Genomic DNA, 12,392 nt, shown 5'->3' with positions numbered 1-12,392 from the left:
CCGCTATAAAAATACTCCATTACAAGTAAAGGTCTTGCATTCATCTTGCATTCATCATGATATTAAGTATATTAAGTAGCAGCAAAATGCACTCTAAGTAAAGTAGAAGTATTCATTATATTAAAGTCAATTATATTATTTGATTATGTTTATTACTAATGCATTATGGTATTATCATCATTTTAACATTTTAGTGGCTTGAGATGGAGATTATTTGACTGCTATATTTACTGTAGAGTAGTTTAATCCATGATGATTGGTCATAGATAACAACTGGCCATATGTTTTGTGTGTTAAACAAAGCAATCAAATCAAATGAAAAGTATAATATTATCCTCTGCAATGTAGTATGAAAGCAGCGTAAATGGAAGTACAAGTACCTCAAAATTGTACTTAAGCCCAGTACTTCAGTAAATGTACTTTATGCTATTTTCCACCCCTGGGTTAAGGGGGGGCTTAGGGTCCTCACAAATATAGTAGAAGACAAAGTGTTGCAGTACATACACATCAGCATTTGTAATTGTACTGTACATTTGTATGCATGCACTTGTGTTCACTTGATGATTCAGCTGTAATTAAAGCATGTAAAATAACTCACTTGTGTCCATACAGGGCCTGTGGGTTCCAGAGGGAGAGGATGTGAAGATCCCAGTGGCCATCAAAGTTTTGAGAGAGGCCACATCACCAAAAGCAAACAAAGAGATCTTGGACGTAGGTTTAATGATTTATGTGATACCTTTTTGAAGCTTACTGTCAGAACAGGGAAAAAAACATTCATCTAAAATGTTATTTCCCAGACTTCTTTAGTAAAGTGTGTGCTACTGATGGGAAATTACATGTACAAGTTTTAAACTCTATGCACATATTACAATATTTTGACTGGATTAAAAGTCAACCTCAATGTGTTGCACAAAGTGATTGGCAAATTGCTTCCCATGTGTCAATTCAACAGTAATGCATCCTGTAATTTATAGCACATGCGACATTATTTGAAACTAATGACTACTTATTTTCCTTGTAAAAAGACATGGGTCATGTTTCTACACGGTGACCCTCCTACAGGGCTTTAGGAAATGGAGGGCTGTGTGTGGGTGTCGGTTTGTAATCCAAGGCTGAGGTGTTCTGGAAAGGAATGCAGTCCTGTAGCCGCTCTGAGAAAGCGGCCTGCTCAAAATGCAGTGTGCATCTTGGATCCTGTGATTTTGTGGTTGCGTTGCTCAGTCACTGCACATCTGGAGGTTGTTGTGGACGTACACATCCTCTGACCGTCATGACTTAAGGGCAGAGGCTAGTTTTTTAAATGTGCTTTGAAGACTCTTCCTCATCAGACTGTCAAAATTACAGAGCTCCTAACAATCAAGTGGTTCTTTACTGAACAATGATGATACTTAAATGGTCATGTTGAAGATATTTGGGGTACAATTAAAAATAAAGCTAGGTTTGAAGTGCTGTTTGCACAGATCTCCTTGTATGAAGCCTGTTGTTGGTCGCTGGTGCAGATTATCCTCATGTTTATTTCTTTAATTTTTTTTTGTTATGACGACTGATTTTCCACTCAGCTGATCCACATGCAATATGCTTGGCTGGGCATGACTGCTGCTAAGAAACTTATCACCAAACACCAGATATTTCCACAAAGCTCATGTTTCTTAAGCTATCAGATTCCAGGATAAACCACAACCACTATTGCTTCAGTGAGGTGTTTTTCTAAAACAGACAATTTCATTTTCGCACCTTCAATCCATCAATGTGAATGCCGAATGTCTCCTTTTGTCCGTGCACTAGATACGGTTTTTTTTTGTGTCACCTGACTGCTCCTATTAATACAAAACATTGAATGATAAAACTCTTTTTTGCATATCTACCTGCACACTGCAGGAGGCTTATGTGATGGCCAGCGTTGAACACCCCCACGTGTGTCGTCTGCTCGGCATCTGCCTGACCTCCACTGTGCAGCTCGTCACCCAGCTGATGCCCTACGGCTGCCTGCTGGACTATGTCAGAGAGAACAAGGACAATATCGGCTCCCAGTACCTGCTCAACTGGTGTGTGCAGATAGCAAAGGTGAGAGAGAAACTTTGGGAAGACATCAAGTTACATGCTAGAGCAAGTCAAGCTCAGTATCTGTTGAATAGACCATTACAGCACAGTTTATCCAAAGCCCATATGGGTGTTTTAGTCTTACGTGGCATTATTATAAAACCAAAAGGTAACTGAGTATTTCTGCAGAGCAATTCAAGTTGTTTTGATTAACAAGCGCTATAAAGAACAGTACATCCTGTCTTTAACTGTTAAGAAATACTGTTGAATGACATGACTTATTGTGTGATTATGTCAAGTCTATCTTGAAAGCACTTTGATCATGTCTGATCAAGTTATGTTTCAATGCGATATCAAACAGTTTGTTAAAAAAAAAGAGCAGTGCGCTTATGTAACAGCTTGTACTTCATCGTTTGTTTGACTAAAGGGTATGAACTACCTGGAGGAGCGCCACCTGGTACATCGTGACTTGGCAGCGAGAAACGTCCTGGTGAAGACTCCCCAACATGTCAAGATCACCGACTTCGGTCTTGCCAAACTCCTCAACGCGGATGAGAAAGAGTACCACGCAGACGGCGGAAAGGTTGGTGGAAGATTAAAGTAGGACCTGTCACAAGTATATTCAAATTATAAAAATAAGATTATAAGAAAATAGGCCTAAAATAGGCCCAAGAGCAACCATATTTATTCATTAATAGCTTGTTGCAAATGTGGTCTTTGTTAGACAAATGACTTCCTGTAGATGAACGAAAGATGATATTTTTGCATTTCTAGTTTTGCTCTAGATTGTATCTTATGTAAGAGATTATTAATAGTTCTGTCAGAAAGAAGAGAAATAACAAATCAGATAAGTTAAGTCTCTTATCAATGTTTCTTTAAGAAACTGAAAGCACTTTTTTCCCACAGAAATGTGTAGTGCTTGGTTTTACTTGTATTTGCAGTGTGACCTATACACTATTTGCATAGTACCCAATGTTGTAATACTTTTCCCATAATATGATAATGACCCAAAATTTGCATTATCTTGCTTACCTTGGTCTGAAATCCAATAATACGGTAGAACTCCTCTTTATTGGTGCTTCAAATGTTGTAACTTGATTACATCTTTGCTTTCTTTTCTTTCATAATGTAATGCAATGTTCAGTTTCTGTCCAGAGACTGTATTGCTTGTCCTCACCAGACGGGTAGATGACCAGTTCTTTGAAATTCATCTGGACAAAGCTGAACTGGAACTCAAACATAGACACCAGCTACTGCTGAGACTTCTTTCATTTGTCTGAGTTCCCGGAAATTCAATTCTGAGACGTGTTGTTGATTTAAAATTACAGGACAGTTCTCAGTTAGAGATATCAATTTAGTATGCGACCACCGTCAGCAGGAAACTATCCCAGAAATCATTTTTTAAGCTTTATGTGATGCAAACTGTTCCGAAAATGAGTTGACATTTCTAAGATTGTTGATTTTGTATGTGTGATTATTGCAATTCTGCACCACTAGGTGACAGTACAGTTACATATATACTGTATATATGGATGTACTACAGTACTTGAATAAAGAAGACAGATTTGACTAGATGATATCAAGGTACAAAAATGACAGACATTGCTGTTGAGAGTCCATTTGCAAGTGTACAGATGAGGCCGCTGTCTCAACATGCTTATTAGCCTTCTATTCATCCCCCTTTAAGTAAACACCACCCTGCAAACACAGGCATGTAAATATTTTGCCAGCAAAAATGATCTGATGGAGCACAGTGCTTCTGTGTTTGTGTTCCAGTCAAGAATATTGTCCAGATATTCTCAAAAGCACATTAAGGTGTTTCATCTTTATCAAGTTAGGTGTAAATGTACAGGTATATTGCATTTTTTGAAGTTACTGCAATATTTGGAGATTATTACATTACTACTTCTTGTTCTGCAGGTACCAATTAAATGGATGGCTCTCGAATCAATCCTGAACAGAACATACACACACCAGAGTGACGTATGGAGCTATGGTAAGTCCAGTGCTTTCTGTTGTGAATACATGCTCAACCTCTAAGTAAGTAATGAGCTCTGCCTGGATGCAGAATGTGATAAATACTTGTGCAACTTCAGATATGTAAAACAGCTGTTTCTGTACTGCAGAGTTTTGGTGACAGTCTCACTGGACAAATGTGTATTCATTTTCAAATAAAGTGTTTTAACAGCAAGTGAGGCAAAGAGAGGAAAGGCATTTTTGTATTTTATTCCTCTACTCCATGGCCCAAGGCATCATGTTTTTCGGTTGACTGTACATTCGTCCGTTGGCACAAACATCCACTTGGACTAAAGGATGAACTCATTAGAATTTGGTGTTCAAAGATCACTGTGACCTCACAAAACACATATTTGGCAATAACTCAAGAATGAATATGTTAATACTAACAATTTCACACAAATGTCTGATAGGATGAAATTAAAAGCTGATGACTTTTTGGGTGTAAACTGTAACTTGACTTGTTTGTGGAGGAATACAACCACGCGGTGGTAATTCAAGTTAATCTGTCAACGTCTGAAAACAGAAAATGAGAAGGGAGAACTTCTTGCCAGCATCTGTGATTTTTAAGGACACATTTATCACACACACACCTACACACCAGCAGTCCCAGATGGACAGTATCACGTCAGAAGAGGTTGTTGCCACAGCCCACATAAACAGTCCTCCCAGCCCCAGGAACACACATATGCACAGATGCCTTCACACACAGCACAGCTTTATCGTGTGGGTTAGCTCCAAATGTTCTTTTCCCAAAAGGTTTTGATCATGCCTTCCGCTCAATATGGCAAAAGCATCAGCAGACCCTGGCATAAGTGACAGGTTTCTTTTCCTCCCTTTTTTCCTTCTTCAGTTCCTCCAACAGAGAGTTGCATCCTGCCAACTCCCACTCCTGCAGGCAGAGCCAATTTGTCAACATAGCTATTTTGATACTGTGTGATATTCGGGAAGCTTACTTCCTGTCACTCTCGTTTCCTCTCTTTTATTGGGAGCAAAACAAAGTGAATGACAGCTCAAACAGACTGACATAAATACCAACTGTCCTTCTTCTCTGTAGGCGTAACCGTTTGGGAGCTGATGACGTTTGGGACCAAACCGTATGACGGGATTCCAGCCAGTGAAATAGCATCGGTCCTGGAGAAAGGGGAGAGATTGCCTCAACCACCAATCTGTACCATAGATGTCTACATGATCATGGTCAAATGTAAGCTTGGTGGATGAAAGATTCTGCTTTTCCCAACCGTATTCATTTAACATTTTCATTTTGCATCTGCTTCTTCAGCTAAGTTCTGATCATTTCCCCACAGATGTTAAAGTCTGATTTTATCTTCTTGTCTCATGATGATATCTGCTGATGTGTCTGTACAGGTTGGATGATTGATGCAGATAGCCGACCTCGTTTCAGGGAACTAATGGCTGAGTTTACAAAAATGGCTCGGGATCCTTCTCGATATCTGGTCATTCAGGTGGGATTTTACTTTAAATCTAACACTCTTGAAACTTCAGTTTATTTGATGATGTAATTGTAGCAACCTATTAGACACACCAAGATGACCGGATACATTTTATTTCTATTACAGGGCGATGACCGCATGCACCTTCCGAGTCCCGCAGACACTAAACTGTACCGCACTCTGGTCAGCGGGGATGGCATGGAGGACACTGTGGATGCGGACGAGTACCTGGTGCCACAACGTGGCTTCTTCAGCAGCCCGAGCACCTCCATCACCCCGCTGCTTCACTCCACAGTAAGCTACTTCATAGAAAAAGCAAACACATGAAAGGTGTTGGATCAGGTGTGTCTGTCCATCTGCCTCTCTGTCTCAGGTGATATTTTGGTACGGCAGCTCAGATTTTGGCAAAAGCAGAGAAAATGATGCATTCTTCATGGCAGAGAAAAAACTAAAAAACTAAAATGTGATTTAATCACTACCACTGCTGATATTTAAAGAAAAACATCTTATAAGGGAGAATAATTTCCACTTTGTGGTCAGGCATTTAAAATAGAAAACGAGTACTATAATTTAAAGACAACATTTCTAACTTTAACAAAGCCAGTACTGCCAAACCACTGGTCCATTTTTGCTGAATTTTCCAGGCAAAAGGTGCAGCGTTTTTCTTTGGTCATGAAATGACTGTAGGCAAACAATCAGGCACCGACTAAAATCATTTATTAACACAACTGGCCTCTGAGTCACTCACTGAGAAGACTGATTATGGTCAGTGTATGTAGAACTCCCACAAGGGGTGTTGTTTACAGGAATCCTTCAGTACATCAGAATATATTTTGTATGACTCTCCGCTTACAGTAAACCTTCAACTACACAAAAAAGTTAAACTGAAGCAAACCAAAGTGCTTGATAACAGGATAGACAGAGATACGCCCTTTATATAGCAGCTGTTGAGCTGGTCGGCCACATCAACGTCTTATCAGTGTTTTACACAAATCTGGGAAATACCAGAATATTGTCACATTTAGCCAGTATACTGTAGATTCAACAGACAGAAAGTGAATCTGTTCATGTAATGAGACACAGATACCTTTTACTAAAGAAGACAGACTCACAATTACCTTCTCTATCAAAATAGTGAAAGGTGAATACCATCTGCTTTAGAGGAAGGGAGCAATTTCCCAGACATAGCAGCATTCATTGATTGAGAAACTACACCAGCAGTACACACTTTACCAACATGCAGTCAACTGTTTGAAAATTGAATTGAATCAATTTTAACTGTGTTTTGGGAAATGGGATTTCTGCATAAATCATTACCCTGTGCGTCAGAATGGAAATAAACGCGGGGTAATTTTTCACCTTGTTGAATGCAATTATCTTTCACATGAAGGAGAAGAAGCAGAACGCTGACGGTTAAACTGAATCCAGATGATCGAACAGTGAGGAGAGTTAAACTTATAGCTCCAACTTGATTCTAAGCGCACACTCTAACCTGGCCTGAACCCTGCCGGACCCAGCTGCCCTCATTCTGTTTAACTGTCACCAGTGGGACTATTTCTCCGCTTCCTGACCCCTACCCACTCGTCCTCATCATCATCTCCTCTCCCACGTTTATTCCCAGGTGCCCCTTTGATTGATGAGAACTGAACGAGGAGAACTCTTCTTCTCCAGGTTCAGTGAAGGCCATGCGTAGGTCTGGCTCTTGTACCTGGGAACGTTTCCGACCACTGACAGCCTGCTTAGCCCATACAAGCTTCAAAGTGTAATTACCTTTGCAGGCAACTTTTTTAAATCTCTGTCCAATAAAAGCTCAGCATAAGCCTGCTTTTTTAATATCACTGTTGGAGCATGTCTCACTATGAGTCCAGAATTTTCTTTTTTTACAGATGGTCGCTCCTTCAGCGTGTTTAATTTCCTTTTCGTGTTGATAGTAATTGCTTTGCCACAGCTGTCACTCGGTTCTCTTTACTCGCTCGGTTTCCATGGTTTTAACACCGTTCACAGTCCTTTGACCAGAGAATTTGACGGACACAACAAAGCTTGTCAGATTGCCTGAATGAATATGAATCTGCTCGTTTATTTCGATCCTCATCAGCTTGTGCTGAGATGACAGCTCTGGTTCCTCTGGTGCAGTAAAAACACATTACTATCACTATTCAACGGGAACTTATTGTCCCCTAAGAGGCGTTGAAATAAAGCACAGTGACCGTAAGAAACGCACTTCAAAAATGCTATGAATAAAAGAAGGAAGTAAGAATACTATGAAAGTAAAAGATAACAAAGTATTTGCCTAAAAACATTGCGCACTGCGGACCATCTTTGTGTTGTGCATTGCTCTGAAACTACCTGTTTAGTTACATTTTAAACCTTTTATCCCTTAATGTCTAATTTATGGATAACCAAGGCAGATGGAAATGCTATACAGTGTTATAGATCCATAAAACACAATTTCCTCCTCTGCATTCAGACATTAACTCATGTTTATATCACCTGTTTTGCAGAGCCTAAACAGCAGCATTGGAAGGTGCCACAGCAGAAATGGCTTATTGGTAAGCGGGAATAAATCCTTTTAAATTGCACTTTTAAATTATTTTTGTATTATGTGCCACAGCTCTATAAAAGAACCTCTGTCCTCTGTTGCAGAATGGGTATCCAAGCAGAGATGGAAGCATTGTCCTCCGATACATTCCTGACCCCACAGACAAACTTTTAGACGATGCCTTCCTGCCATCTCCAGGCAAGTATCCTGCAACTTCAAAACCCCTCAGCTGATCTGCTTTTTCATGTCATTCAAGTGAATCGCAGTAGAGCTCTCCCCTTGTCCCTGTTTTATTCAGTGAGAAAGAGGGCCATCTAGTGCACAAGAAGCAAATTGCTTTTTTATTGCAATGCTGCCTGCCACAGCTGAAGAACATATGCCATTTACCATTTGGTGTAGTCTCTGTTCCATTGGTTTTATTGGACCAATTAGTGCATACATCTTTAGTCCTGGAGTCCTTAATTCGATCTTTTAACACCATACAGGTGTTTTCATAAACCTCTAGAGCCTCATTCTCCTTTTCATAGAAACAGGATTTACTTATTGTTTGATTTTAATCCTTTTGAAATCGTAGCTCATAGCATAGCTTTTTAACTGCAAATAACTTACTTGAGTGCACCATTGGGGAAGGTTTTACAGAACAGATGCTGCTCACAACGGTATTGCCTCTTCATGGTGATGTAACTAACTTCAAAAAGTAAATCAAATGAAAGGCACGCGATTGTCTGGTTGTCTGAAGCAAGATTTACGTCTGTACGATGATTTTCACTGCCTGCTACCATTAAATTGTTACACTACTGTTTTGGAATTGCCCTTTCATACATTTATAGAAGATTGGTCAAAATCGCTGCAGCAAAGAGGCCGAGATATCCTGAATTTTAAGCCTTAGTAAAGATGAATTTCCAGAAACACTGGTTTCTACATTTCCCATAATGTGTCTTAATATCACTTTATAAACATCTACTCCTTTTAAACTCCATGCCCCCAGTTTGTTAAACAGAATATATTGTTTAAATGTCATGACAGACTGAGGAGTACAATTAATAAACTGACCTTTATGTGGAAAATTAGTAGACTGGCCCTTTAACTCCAAAATAGTGGCAGCCTGGAAGGTTGGAAGTGATCAGTAGCACAGTGATGTAATGGTTTGCAGTTAATGGGCCGAAACATGCCACCATTATGTTCTGTTCAGTTTTATAAATGACCTGCTAGTTTCTATTTAAGATGTGTATACACTTAATGAGGAACCATCTAGTGTCCTTGCTAATGTCAGTCTCTTTTCTTACAGACTACATGAACCAGAACGGAGTTTCAGATGTGATGAATCCCATCTACCAGCACCCGGGTCCACCTCGCACCATCCTGCCCACCATTTCTTCAGACGACACAGAGAGCGAGTACCTGAACTGCTTTAAAAACGGGACCAACGGACCCGAGTACCTCAACGAGCTCCCGGCCCCCGCCATCCTCCCGCTCACCTCCAACGGCACAGTCCACAGCATTCAGAAATACCAGCCCCAGAATAGCATAGACAACCCTGATTACCAACAGGATTTCACCCCCACCTTTAAGACCCACACCAACGGACACATCCCGGCGGCTGAAAACGTAGAGTACCTGGGTCCAGACTGAGGACCAAGTGGATACAGACAATACATAAGAGACCGTTTCCTGTTCCATTAATAAGGGGCATTGATGTATCTATCGGCTGGGAAGGCATAGCTAAGTGGTACCATCAATAATTCTACATGTCTTACGGAGTCAAGTGACACTTTGTGCGAGCTTTCCGTGTTGTTTGCATGCAGGCATAACTGTCACACAAAAACCCCCTCTCATTCCAAATACTGTTTTTTTTTTAACCACCAAACTACAAATGACTTTTTCTTGATCAAAGCTGGACGGAAGAAGACTCAGTTGACCTGAGAGTCGCTGTAACCAGATGCGCTCTGTCCGTACGTCGTAACCCCCGTCAGAAAGTGAAAATCTCTTCTGAAAATCTCTCTACAGGTTGTATGTGATGCTGTATGTCATCCAAATGTGTCGAAACGCCTCCATTAAAAAAAGGTTTAACTGCCTCCATTTTTAGGAGGCAGGAGCTCTAAACGGCAAAGATTATAACTTTGCAGCTCAACCCAAAACGCCACCTAAGGTACTTGTGTTACAAGTTAGATACACAATCGTTCAACAGTATTGACATGTTGGAATTCAAAGGGTTGACAACACGTAGCGGTTGAATGTCCCTGTGGGTTAGTCAGGTCGATTAAGGGGAGTTTTTAAAGAGTAAAATGCTTGCTCGACTGTTTGGGGTCCTTCAGGGGGCCGGACGACACTCATCCTGAAAGATGAGTCAACGAGGAAAGAAAATGTTGCCATGTACAGAATGCACAGTCAGTTTAAATGGGAATACTGGAGAATTGTATTGTTTAAATATTTCACTTTTATGCTCTAAGACCGTTCTGTATGTATTACAAACGGGTTACTCTCTCTCTTGGATAGAAACAAGAGAGTAAGAGTTTCCTGTGTCCCCTGATGTGTGATATCCCTCTAACTATGTAAAGAATGTGATGGTAAACATGTGGTGGTGGTCGTATTCACACTGCGTAGTTTTGCAGTTGAAAACCTGCAGCACTCCTGTAGCATGAAGCATATTTGTGTCGACCCACAAAGATAGCTTTAAATCACTGTGGCACATTAGTTTGTGCATCCAGGAAGTATATTCTGGTACTCTCACGGATTATTTCCCACGGTAAGTATTTTTTGACTTGCAGCTTTAAGTTTTTACTTGTGCAGCAAAACAGATTTTATGTTGTTTTTTTTCACTTGTTTGAAAATTTCTGGTAGAACTGTCTTAGGTCATAAGAGTGACTTGTTTGAATTTTTAGATTAGAAGAAGTGTTTCCCTGTAAACATGAGTTGTTTTTACAGATTATTTGAAACAAAGAATGTTTCTGACGTTTGTGGTCTAATGTATATATATTATTACCTGGAGACTTTTCCTTGTCTGTTTTTTGTTTTTTTTAACAAAAATGTTAAACAGTTAACAGTTGTTTAACACAGGGTGTTGACAACATATCTATGAATCTGCTCCTAGCTTTACAGTCTTGTCTTGCAAGAGCATTACACTTTGCAAATATTATTCCTAGTTTTAAAGGAATATACTATTGTAGCAACCTGAAAGCCTACTTTTGCAGATTTTACACAGGTACATGTACAGAAAACAGTGATTATACTGTAATATACCCTAAAAATAGTCACCTATAATTTATACTCCATACACAGTTTTGTCACATCATACGTGAATATGCACTTATTCCTAAATTGTGATTAATTAATTCAAAAGTGAACTTGAATAAACATTTTGTTTTCTATGGAAATACAGTGTTTGTTTTCCCCCCGACAGCTTTAACAAGTGAGGAGCGAGACACAGGAAAGACTGGGAGTCCAGTGATTCACTTATCTACTCAGTCGTTTTATCTTGATGCCTGCAGAACTTCAAGTAACACTTTGATGAAATGTATTTAGCAGATAATCAGCTGAAGGAGAGCAGCTTCCACTCTGTGTCAGTGTGAGCACCAATGATATGACATGAAACCACCACTGACGAGATAAAAGAGCTTGATAGAGCTTCTGGGACAAAAACTCATTGAATACAAAGAATAAAACAGTAGTTTTTTTTATTTTGTTGATCAAAAGTGATGTGTGTTGCTGATGTTGTTTATTGTCCTAAATCTGCCCTTTCATTGCTAATTATTCAGTTTAAAAGCTAACTTGGGAGTTTAATTTGTATATAAGGGCCCTGTTCTACATGAAAAACTAACAGGAAACTGAGTGATTCATTTAAATGAACAATGGTTTTCTTAAACACCAGGGCCAGATATGGTGCTGTCCGCTGTGTTCAGGACATAAAAAAAAACGTAGTTTAATTAAAATATTAACCCGAGGGGAAAATATTAGATTAAACTCTCCAATTATAATGAGCTGCACGCTCGATGAACTGCCAACACAGCAGATTTTGACCGTAAAAGATGCATTTCATTTAAAACAGAGTTAGTATATATTAAGTTTATGTAGGATTGCAGATTTTACAGATTATATTACAAACTGTTATATTTAAGCATAGGTCATACATGTTAAATGTTGTAAGGTTAGAAATCATAACATTTGTATGAAATATTCCTAAATTAAGATTTAAAGCACATGAAAACTTTGTTTCAAGCATGTCTCAATGACATAAAGTATGTGTAACTAAATGAGCAACAATCAAAGTAAGGGGGGAAGAAACATCCATAGTTACTTATTATTTACAATTCAACACAAGGAACTGTCAGTTTAAAGTCAGATAA

General features: G+C 39.3%; 1 protein-coding gene across 1 annotated transcript in view; it reads left to right on the top strand.

The window, feature by feature from the left end:
• Positions 1 to 11,592, top strand: part of egfra (epidermal growth factor receptor a (erythroblastic leukemia viral (v-erb-b) oncogene homolog, avian)) — a 41,070-nt gene extending 29,478 nt beyond the window's left edge. Inside the window, exons 19-28 of the mRNA XM_054624123.1 lie at positions 613 to 711; positions 1,879 to 2,064; positions 2,468 to 2,623; positions 3,961 to 4,036; positions 5,114 to 5,260; positions 5,425 to 5,522; positions 5,637 to 5,804; positions 8,012 to 8,059; positions 8,154 to 8,247; positions 9,338 to 11,592. Coding sequence (XP_054480098.1) covers positions 613 to 711; positions 1,879 to 2,064; positions 2,468 to 2,623; positions 3,961 to 4,036; positions 5,114 to 5,260; positions 5,425 to 5,522; positions 5,637 to 5,804; positions 8,012 to 8,059; positions 8,154 to 8,247; positions 9,338 to 9,681 — 1,416 coding nt within the window. The 3' untranslated portion in view covers positions 9,682 to 11,592. The remainder of the gene's footprint in view (positions 1 to 612; positions 712 to 1,878; positions 2,065 to 2,467; positions 2,624 to 3,960; positions 4,037 to 5,113; positions 5,261 to 5,424; positions 5,523 to 5,636; positions 5,805 to 8,011; positions 8,060 to 8,153; positions 8,248 to 9,337) is intronic.
• Positions 11,593 to 12,392: the final 800 nt, after the last annotated feature.

This window comes from Anoplopoma fimbria, chromosome 3 (assembly GCF_027596085.1).
Source record: "Anoplopoma fimbria isolate UVic2021 breed Golden Eagle Sablefish chromosome 3, Afim_UVic_2022, whole genome shotgun sequence".
Classification (NCBI taxonomy): domain Eukaryota; kingdom Metazoa; phylum Chordata; class Actinopteri; order Perciformes; family Anoplopomatidae; genus Anoplopoma; species Anoplopoma fimbria.
This window is presented reverse-complemented; position numbering and strand designations above follow the sequence as displayed.